At 45.5% G+C, this 10,916-nt stretch overlaps 1 protein-coding gene across 1 annotated transcript in view; it reads left to right on the forward strand.

Annotated features, from left to right (window-relative positions):
- Mettl24 (methyltransferase like 24) overlaps positions 1–10,916 on the forward strand; it is a 121,549-nt gene that overhangs the window by 28,537 nt on the left and 82,096 nt on the right. Inside the window, exon 2 of the mRNA XM_031347912.1 lies at positions 8,039–8,137. Within this exon, the coding sequence (XP_031203772.1) occupies positions 8,039–8,137 (99 nt within the window). The remainder of the gene's footprint in view (positions 1–8,038; positions 8,138–10,916) is intronic.

Here is a 10,916-nt window from a genome sequence, read left to right on the forward strand (position 1 = left end):
TAAGAGTCCTTTTATTTTGTGGTTTTATGGTAGTGCACTTTGGTGGGGGTGGGGGTGGGGGTATTGACCCTAAGCCTCACACACTCCGGGCAAGCTCCACCACTGAGCTGTCTCCCCAGGCCCCTTGTGTGGAGTTCTGTGAGTGTTTCTCCGGGGAGTTTGCTGAGTCCTTCATTGCTTTAGATTCATGAATTCATCAAAACTGGGATCTCTCTGATTTTTTTTCTACCCTGTGTTCTTTCTCCTCCTCTGGGATATCAGGGCTCTGAGTGTCAGAGCTCTTGGTGTTATCATAAACGTCCTCAAATCTTAAAAGATTTATGTTTAATTGTGTGTGTGTATGTGTGTACGTGTGTGTGTATGTGTGTGTGTGTGTGTATGTATATGTGTATGTGAGTGTGTGAGTGTGTGTATGTGTGTGTATGTGTGCATGATATGTATGTGTATGTGTATGTGTTTGTGGTATATGTGTGTGTGAGTGTGTGTGGTATGTATGTGTGTGTGAGTTTGTGTGTGTGTGCGTGTGTGTGTGTATGTGTGTGTGTTTGCGTGTGTATATATGTGTGTGTATATGTGTGTGTGTATCTGTGTGTGTGTGTGTGTGTGTATCTGGTTGTATCTTGAGTGTTAGTGCCCTCAAGAGGTGGAATTCCCTGGATCTGGAGTTACAGACAATTGTAACCCATGATGGGTGCTGGAAACAGAACTTGGGTCCCCTGCGAGAGTAGCACAAACGCTTAGCTGGAGGCCTGTGCCCATACCTCAAGCTCTATTCATCCTGTGCCCAGCCCTTTTGTCTCTCAGTCTCCCTTTCTATTGCTTCATCTGCACTCTCCTGACTGCCTGTGCTCCTGGGTCCATCCACTGCGATGTTATGTTAGTTACTACATTTCTTGCATCCTGGACATTTTGAGTATAATCTAGGAGCCTCTGGGTTATAAGTACTATGAATAATAGTGATCTATATTATGTTAATTGTATCAAATTATATTATATTATATATTCTATTTTATATTCTACATTCTATTATATTCCATATTCTACATTCTATATTCTGTATTCTATATTCATTATTTATACATATTCTATATTCTGCATTCTATATTTTATACTTTATAGTTTATATTCTTTTATATTATATTCTCTATATTCTCTATTAATATGGAACTTTCTGTTAATAATTGGACTCAGGCATGAAGTTCCAGACAGCTTCCCATGGTTTTATGGTTTAAATATGGAATGTGCCCCCGAGCTCATGTATTGAAGGTCCTAAGTTGGTGACATTAGTTCTGGATTGGAGGTAGGCTACTGAGGGCAAGTCTTTGAGAGAGGCATCTTGACCTGACCCCTTCCTGCTGCTCTGCTCTCTGGCTTCCATGAGGTGAGCACTCTGCCTTCGCCATCCTGTTCTGCCTCACCAGACCACAGAGCAGGAAACGCAGAGTCAACTGGCCACGAGGCAAAAACCCTGTGAGCCACAGCAGGCACATCTCCTCCAAAATCTTCTCTCTCTCTGGTAATTGGTGCTGGGAGGAGAAACCACATGGGCTGTGAGCTTTGTGTCAGTTGTATGTGCAACACATCTGTAGTGTAGTATGTTTCAGGTCTACTCATAGGCATATGCCTAAACGTAGCCAGTCTGGAATCTGGGCAAGGGTCAGTCTGTCTTGGACTGAAAGTCCAGGGTTAGAACTGCCCGTGTGCTGGACCTCATCAACTCCCATGGCATTTCCTCAGCTGATATCTCTTCTGGTAGCCCCAGTGACATCTGCTTCCACCGTTGGCTTCTAATGCTCTGGACAGAGGTTTGGTTTTTAAGAAACCCCATGCTTTGGTTCACATTTCCTCAGGCTGGAGCTCAGTCCAAGGCCAATGAGGGGTGAGGTGAGAGACGCGGCCCCTTCCAGGAACTACAGGCTCAGTTCAAACACGCTTTCCTCAGAAGATTAGAAGCCTTTTGGCCTCAATCTTCACTTCTATCAGTTCAGTGGAATTGCCTTGGAGCTAGGGGACAAGAGTGGAGACCAGAAAAGGCTGCGGACAGGAGGGAGGCTCTCTCTGGGGAGTAGCAGCTGCCTCCCTTCCCTGAGGCCGAGTAGGAGGGGCTTCTCTGGCTTCTGTCTGCCTAGGGGGCAGGGCCACGGACGCCATTGTGCTCTAGGCTTTCCCCACCTCTCCTTGCAAGCATTTACTTGTCTGAGTTTCCCAAGAGCCATTCTCTGTTTCCCATGCCTCATTGCCGTGAACATGGGGCACGGGGACACTCAGACATCTGTCTGAGCCATATCTGAGACTCAACTCTCATTTCCACAACATTTTTTTGTAAGGAGCCTACACTTACGGTTTCGCCTCAAAACTTGTGACTGGCCTTTGCTGCCACTAAGTCAGGGCTGAGTCTGAGAACCAAGAAGATTTTTGGAATTTTGGTATCTAAGAGCAGCATAGGATGTAGAGGCCTGATGCCCACAAACTCACAGGCAAGGCTGGATTTCTGTTCCCTCCAGATACCACTGTGTGTTTCCCCTCCTTTAGAGCTCCCCCGCCCCCTCTGAAGAGGAATGAACAGTTTCCTACATTGGTTCCTGCCCAACAACAGATGATCTCAATTACTGCAAAATTGCTAAATAAATCCATTTTACTTGTTTTGGTTTGTTTCCCCAGAAAGCCTTGGCTTCTCCAATCAACACATCAACACAAGCTCAGTTCCACATCCTGTTTAGTTTGAATCAAGGATGTACAATGTGTCCCTGTCTTCTGGCAGCCTCGAGGTAGAGACCTTATTGTTAGCTCCCTCTCCTGGTGGAAAATGGCTGGCTCTGAACCCTTCAGGGGCTTGGGAATGTGCCTTTGGGACTTACATTGCTAAAAAACAGCCTCCAATATTCTATCATGGCCAAAGAACTGGCCATTTAAATCACCCATTACATGACCTGCCAAAGGAACAGATAGGGCCAATAGAAAAGCGATACTCTTTCTGTTTGCTTTACCTTAAAGTTTTCTTTCCTCTACCTGTCCCAGTTTTTAAAAAGGCTTGTATAGAACTTGCCTGTGCTGCTATGCCTGGTGACATGTTCTTACAAATCCTGTGACTTGAGAAGCCGAGGCAGGATCGAGGTCGGAATGAGCCACAGAGAGAGCTTAAGAGTAGCCAGGGCAAGACAGTAAAACCACACCTCAAAGGCCACAAGGGCACTCTTTAGTTTGACACTTTCCTCTCTGGCTGCAGGAGCTCCTCAAGGGCTGCATGAGATCCTATATGAGGTCTAGGAGACTGCTTATGAAGCAGAAAACTGTTATTCTAAATTTCCAGAGAAATTTTGCAAGGCAGTGCTAATGGCCTTTTTTCTAGGTCAAGGGTGGGCCTGCTTAAGAAAAAAAAAAATATTTATTACTACTAGTTTAGCTCAAGGCCTTTGTTTTGAATTAATGATTGTAGGCTGGCAGGCAAAAAGTATTTTAAAGGATTGCTTTCTTTTTCTTTTTTCTTTTTTTTCACTATCGTTTAGGAATAAAATCTTAGAATCTAGTTTTCTGGCTTTGAGAGGTCCAATTCCTTTAAGAAGAAAGGAAGAAAGAAAGAAAGAAAGAAAGAAAGAAAGAAAGAAAGAAAGAAAGAAAGGAAGGAAGAAAGGAAGGAAGGAAGAAAGACAAAATGTAATACTGAGATAGGACTTGGTTGAAGAGCTCCCCAAGCCTCATATCTCATATCTCATATCTCATATCATGAAGCCAGACCCTCGTTTGTTGCCTGGGATGAGCCTTTTCCGTTTGAAAAGCAGAACCTCAAATGTCTGCAAAATAGCAGGGGGCGATGTGAGCTAGCTTTTTGAAGAACCTTCTGCCATCCTTTATCTTAATGTTTGGAATTCTATGATTAAAAAACAGCATTCTGCCTTCCCTTCCTTGAACGATGCAAACCTCAGAGTACCACAAGATGGAGTTTGATAAGACAAGATCCCTGCTCCTGCGCCGTCTGTCCAGGGACTCGCCCTCCCGAGAAACCCCCACCCCACCACTGCTTCTAGTGAATGCCTGGTGTCTGTCATACACAGCAAGACCCCGGATTTTAAAGGCTTACAGGGGCTTCCCTCCCTGGGGGTGGGCTCTGTGTAACAACCCATTGTAATGCTGTGCTTGACATTTCCACCCAGGCCTGTGAGCAACAAACAGACAAACGAATACAAAGTGATGCTATGCACAGCCACCTGCCGCTAAGCAACTGTTTACCTGTCTCAAGAGTCCGAGGATGGATAGATTGGTCTGGGAATCCACTGCCCCACTGCCTAGGAGTAATGGAGGTGGCGTTGTTGGCACTTGGTATTTGAAGCACATGGATAATAAGCACACAGTGAACCCTGGCATTTAGGAAATTGTGTGGAGCAAAACCATCATCATATTTTTTTTTTAAAGAAAATTATGGGTTTTACTCTTTTCTATTAAGCTTGCCTGGGTATTTGGAGGTGCTCGTAGAATTCCGTTTGTGGGAATTTGGAAAAGGCATTATGTTGACATGTGCAGTGGAGAATTAAGACAAATGGTAATTGAAAGAGAAGATAAAAGCGAGTGGTTTCCATGGGGAAATAATCATGACCTGCCGTCAGATTGACTCCAATAAGAAAACTGCTTTATGTGAAATGTTTCTTAAACAGCTAAACCAAAGCGGTGTGCAAGAGCACATCTGAGAGCGTTTATTGCTGTCTGTGTGCTTGTTTAGATCTCTGTCTGCGGGAGATTCCTCGACGTATGTTATCCACCAGCACAGCTGCGTTTTAGCTTCTTTGTGGTCAACTCTCAGCTGGAAATGAGGAGTATCAGGTTGCAGATTTAACAGGAGGAACTCACAACTACCAAATGTGCGAACTCACTCTTGCGAGCTAGCCCTGGTTCAACGCTGCTGCTGGGTTCGACATGTCTCTGTAATATTTCCAAAAGCACCTTGCTGGGTTTGGAGGCTTTTGGTCATAGAAACCCTTCCCCGTGATCTGTATCCAAATTTTTTGTGCGTCTTTTGTAGAGTAATCCTTAAGGATCCCATTTCCTTGTGCCCCTATTGTATACCATAAGATCATCAAAGCCCCTAAATAATTCCTTGCATTTGTTGTGTGACATAGCTGTGCCTCGCATTAAATGGAAAGAGACACCCCGTAGGCATGAGGCACAAATGCCCACAGAATGAATGAATGAATGAATGAATGAATGAATGACTTTGGTCAAACCTTGCTTCCATTTCACTTCCACTACTCTACCAGCTGGGACCCTGGGGGTGGATGTGGTGGTGGGGGAGTGCTGATGGCAGGGCCAGTCTTAGTTTCCCTCTCTGTGGATTTGGCTCACAGAAGGCAGGAGACCTGTGGATGTGACAGATAAGGTGATCTCTGTAATAGCTTTGGCTGTGTTCCTTTCTTAAATTCCCTCTCCATACCATTTCCCCAGAAGGTCATCTGGTGTCATTGTTATCACATAATTCCTCTTATGTACCCTTAAATCCTGCCCACAACTTTGTAAACAGTCTGAAATTTTCCTCATTCAGTCAGTGTGGCAGTCCCCAGGGTCCTGCTGAGTCCCTGACTGATAGTTGCCCAAGCCACAAGATGACAACATTGGCTAACATAGACAGGACAATTTGGCTCCCTTGCGTTCTAACTTGTAAAGGGCCTAGAGGAGATCCGTGAAAGCAACCTATGTCTATTTGACGCAGGAGAGAGCGTGGCTGGGCATGAGGAGGAGGTGTCTGTCTTGTGTTTAACTTGCAACGTCAGAAACCATCCTCTGAAAAGAATAACTTTCTTAAAGGTGTTCCTATTTCCTTTTCAAAGTCGTTAAGTACAAATCTGATGTCTGTTCCTGGCCGTGGTATCTCCTGGGAGAGTTTGGATCATATTCAGATCTGTATTTATCCTTGCTTGGTCCATGCTGGTGCTTGATAAATATTGACTGACGGAATGGTTATCAGCATCTAATCAGAGAGAAAAAGAATCAATACAGGGATGGATTAGATAGTATTCCTCGATGCTGTCTGCTCTCCCTTCACAAGACAACAGCTCTGAGACACTGCTGTCCTCAGCCAAGGCAGCTTGAAGAGCACAATAGCTGTATCTTTTCCCTAAGTCAGAGCCTTTCTATGTAATTAGTTTCTTTTCCTGTTGCTCTGATAAGATACCTTCCCAGATGCAACTTAAGGAATTTTTGGCCCACAGTCTGAGGTTATGGTTCACTAAATGGCAGAAAAGTCACAGTGACAGATGGAAGCAGTGGGTTCCATTGCAGTCATAGTTAAAAAGCAGGCAGCAATGATGCTTGGGCTCAACTCACTCTCTTCTCTATGTGTACTCTTCGATCCTAGCCTTGGGAATGGTACTGCCCACAGTGGGCAGGTCCTCCCACCTCAATCACTCTAATAAAGCTAATCCTCCACAGGTGTGCATGGACCCCAAGCAAGCATGGTTCTAGATCTCATCAAGTTGACAACTGAAATTGACCATCACAGTAGCCTGGGATGGCTTTGAACTTGTTATCCTCCTGCCTCAGCATGGGCCAGTGTTGAGATTACCAATGTATGTCGCCATGCCCTGGGTACAGAATTTCTGAGGACTCTTGTTCAAAGATCATGAAGAATTTCAGGACCAGGTCAGCAGAGTGATAAGTTAAGTTAAGCAAGACCCCCACCAAGCCTTCTCAGGCTACAGTCTACAGTCCCTTGAATGGATCCCTGAGAAAGAGGCAGCCTACAGGAGGTCAGAGAGGATCTTTCAAGTCTTGCGGTATGGTACTTCACGGTCTTAAGCTACAGACAGAGTGACCGTTAGTGTGCCGCTGAGACTGTGGGCTATGCAATCATAGGCCTTTAGTACTACCCAGCCCTGGCCAACATCCCATCACATTCAAAGCATTTGCACGAATTTCAGATTCCCACACAGGAGAGTTCTGAATCCAGAAAGCTGCTTCAGGCTCACTAACCTGCTTGCCTTGTTCCTCCTTGGTTCATTTTCATCCAGAGTCCCCTGGGCCACATCCAAGGGAAGACAATCACATTTCTATTAAAGTGTCTCATGACCATCTTGTTTAAATGCTTTTGTTGTTTGGGAGTGGTGGTGACAGCTCTTGCCACCAAATCTGCCTGGAGAATAATGTATGTTTGTGAACGGTCTTTCTATCTGGTCCCCGGACTCTTCCTCAACAGAAATTAAGCTTGGGGCTAACTTGATTACCATACAGAAGCTTCTGGTCTATGACCACTGAAGTCTGAAGCTAGTCATTCACCATGCCAGCCCTTGGAAGGTCTTTTGCCTTCCATTGCTGTTGCTCTGTAGGCTGGGCCCTCATCTACACTTGAAATCACTGAGGTTCTTAGAGGTCTCTAAAAGGTGACTCTCTAGGAGAGGAGCTATGAGCTCTAGCAAAGACTTCCTTTTGCCTGAAGGCATCCCCATTTATGCTTCTTCCAGGCCACTGCTCTCCCTCAGTCTTTCTGCAGCTCACCCGTGCTGTTAGTTCTGGTGGTACCTCAGAGTCTCCGCTGACAGACGGAAGTGGTCTCTCTGTGCTAGAAAGCTACCCTCCACAGCTCAGCATCCTTGTCCCACACAGGAGCTCAGCAGTAGGTCTCATTATCCATACCTCAGTGCTAAGAAAGATGACCAAAGGCTTCAGTGTCTCTTCCAAAATGCACCTCTGCTTTTTGGTGCTATAAACCCTGAAACTGTCCCTAAGGGAGCAGATTCCTGAAACTCTAACCTTAGAAAGCAGTAACAGATAAGGACCCCTCTCCTCTGAGTGTGAAGGGGTATCAAGTATCCAGCTGCATTAAGGCCCTGTCAGGTGGTGCCAGGTGAAGTTTGTCTTTGATCAGACAGTCCCCAGGGGCCATTGTCATTGGCTTCTTAACTTGGCCACTGGACTTTGTCCTGTGGCTTCTGTGACCTTAGACGGCAACAGCGCTGGGCACACATGCTGACAGCCTTGGCCCAACTTCCTATCTCTTCTGCTCTGCCCAGATCCTGAATCTTTACACACCAACTGTGTGCTCTGTCCTTCACAGGGTCCCCGGTGGCGAATAGAGCTCCAGCCATGGGCAGGCCCTTCTCGGTCCCTGGATGAAGAAGCCTCGCGGTTCCTGAGCTACATCAGTACCACTCAGGTTGTGTTTCAAGCTCAAATAAGTTTGGGAATAATGTCGAAGATACTGATGAAGCATTGCAAAAAGACTTTGCCATCTAGGTCCTGGGAGCTGTGAGGAGTTCCTGATGGGAGCAGGGTAGGGTCCCCTGCTGCTACTGGATTTTCTCCACACTCGTGGAGGAAGAGAAGATGGCTTCTGCTTGCCTGTCATCTTCTTCCTTCCTAGATTCTCACCAACCTGGAATGTTCTAGTGACTCATCCCCAAGTGTTTTAAAGAATCACTTTAGAAAATTGCTTTGGAAAGCCATTTGAAGAGACAGATTTTTTTCTCTGTGAGTAGGCAGGCATGTATGTCACAAAACCAAGCCATCTTCTCTCCTACTCGGAAGCATTCCGCTGTGTGCTTCCCAGTCCCAGGCTCTTGGCAGCCAGGCCATGATAGGCAAGGTAGACAGAGGCTCTGAGAAGAACCACAGAAGTTAATGACTCCAGCGCTCACTTCCCTCTCCTTGGAGCGCCCTAAGTCATTACTGAGCGTGGCCTTTTTTGATAGCTTTACACATAGCGGCAGCTCCTGCCCAGCTCCAGGGGTGAGGCAGAGTCAGGCCCTGAGAAGGCAAGAGAACATTCATTAAAGCGACTCTCAAGCTCTTGACACATTCATCAGAAGGTTCACTGTGGAATTGCCTGACGCTAGAAAAGGCAGATGTAAGGGGAGCTGGAGGCCCGAGGGATGCTGAGCCCTGGACTGGGAGGAGGAAGAAGGAGGGAGAACTTTTCGGAGCCTGGAAACTGAGCACAAGCTTACCCTAAGAGGTTCCCTGGGTGGGAGTGGCCTGCGGAGGTGCTGGGAGTGGCCTGCGGAGGTGCTGGGAGTGGCCTGTGGAGAGGCTGCATGCGTACTTCCTTAAGTTCTCTGGCCCTTGCCACTGCACTGAGCCTGACTGGCAGCAGAGCCCACCATGAAGGATGAGAAAGAAAATGGCCTTGCTTTAAGACAGGTTCTGGCTATTTTAGCCTAGGCTAGCTTTGAACTCCTGAGTGCTGAAGTCGCAGGTGTATGTCACTGTGCCTGGCTCAATAGGAATTTTAATACTTGTCCCCAGACATGGAAATAAAAGCTTGTGGAATTAATTGTAGCTGATAGAGTGATAAATCAGTCCTCATGCGTTATAGAAATTTATCTTATTTTGGCTGCTTTAAATTAATTTGGTGGATTTACCCAGGCTTAATTAAAATACTGAAATTTTAATTTTGCAATTATGGTTTTAGATGAAGGATAAGCTAGATCTCTTAATTACAACCTAAAAACACTCTTTAAAAGCCCAGAGAAAAATTAGAGGCATTAAATATATAAAGTGAATTTGAAAATGATGAGCCCCATCCTCTAACATTAATTTATTGAGCGCAACTCTCCAATTTCCATCTTACATGTATTTTAAGTTAATGTATAACTTTCATGATTGGTATTTAAGATGCACTTGGGCATTCAGTGGTCATTCTGGACTTCTCTTGGGTCTTTCTCATGAGCCATGGTCTGAAAGAGGGAAATAGTCTAGGAGAAAGCGGCATGTTCTGATGTGATGTGGGCTAATGCTGGAAACTGGACCATTGATCTCGCCTCTGTGGCTGTCCATGTTCTGATCCCAAAAATCTTGAGGTTGGACCAAATGTCTCTAAGATCTTCTCCACAGCTGAGAAGGTAGATGAGGGGGGTTATTACCCAGGTATTCCTGAGCACCTATGTGGCTGGGGAATTCCAAAGGCACTGGGCTTGCAGTCTTGGCCTCAGGGAGCCCAGAGATGAGTAGATGTATAATCATTAGACAGCCTGAGAAGATGCATAATCAAGAGATGTGTTTGAAGCTGTAGGAAATAGGCTCCGTAGCAGCATTTTAGTTCCTAAGTGATACAGGAGCTGGGAAGAACAAAGCCACAATACAAGAGCAAATGACAAAATCTATGCTAAACTTTGTGGGTATCTTCGTAAGGCAGTGATGTTCTAAGAAATGGCCAAAGTGCAACGCTTTCATGCTTTGCACATGGAGAAGCAAAGGAACCTGGAAAGGAACAACAGGACAAATGGACCTGTAGGTCCAGGCAGTGAATTCTAAGGATGCTGCAGGAGATTTGTGGTGGGGACCTCAGCTGCAGGAATGATGGGGTAGGGGCACTGAACCTAAGAGCTAGTGGATGATGAAGAGATGAAGGTGACTTTAAAGTTTATTCTCTGTTATTGCAATCCCAATGACCAAGAGGATTCAAGGCTATTCCGCAGCCTCTGCATAGGAAAGCCATCCCATTCAAAAGAATCAGTATAACTTGTTACACATAGGAAAAGTCAAGCCAACTGCTCCCTCTGAAGTTATAGTCTCTTGACAGAGTGCGGTTTGAGGTAATGATTGTACCAGATTGGAATATTTTGAAATGATATGGCCTGAGTTCCTTTAAGACTCAGTGGAAGGCTTTTTGTCCTTCAGAAAATGTGACAGATTGCAGACCTTGCAATGGTTTTGTAATGGGGAGACATTTTATCCAGGTGATGGCTTCCAGGTGGGAGCCTTCAGAGATGACACTGATTCTTCGTTAGATTCTTTCACTAACTGTTGCTTCCGCCCCTTCTCCATGCAATGAGGAGCTTTGCCAATGCCTTTGTGACTTATGCCTCATTTAGAAATCATGTTAACAATGGAGGGCTGCAAAACTTGCAGAATATTAAAGTCACTGTTACCTAAAATTTTCCGTTAGCAGCAGTGAGTCACTAAGCGAATTCCACCCCCGTCCTCCTATGCTACAA

The sequence above is a fragment of the Mastomys coucha genome, unplaced genomic scaffold, assembly GCF_008632895.1.
Source record: "Mastomys coucha isolate ucsf_1 unplaced genomic scaffold, UCSF_Mcou_1 pScaffold3, whole genome shotgun sequence".
Classification (NCBI taxonomy): domain Eukaryota; kingdom Metazoa; phylum Chordata; class Mammalia; order Rodentia; family Muridae; genus Mastomys; species Mastomys coucha.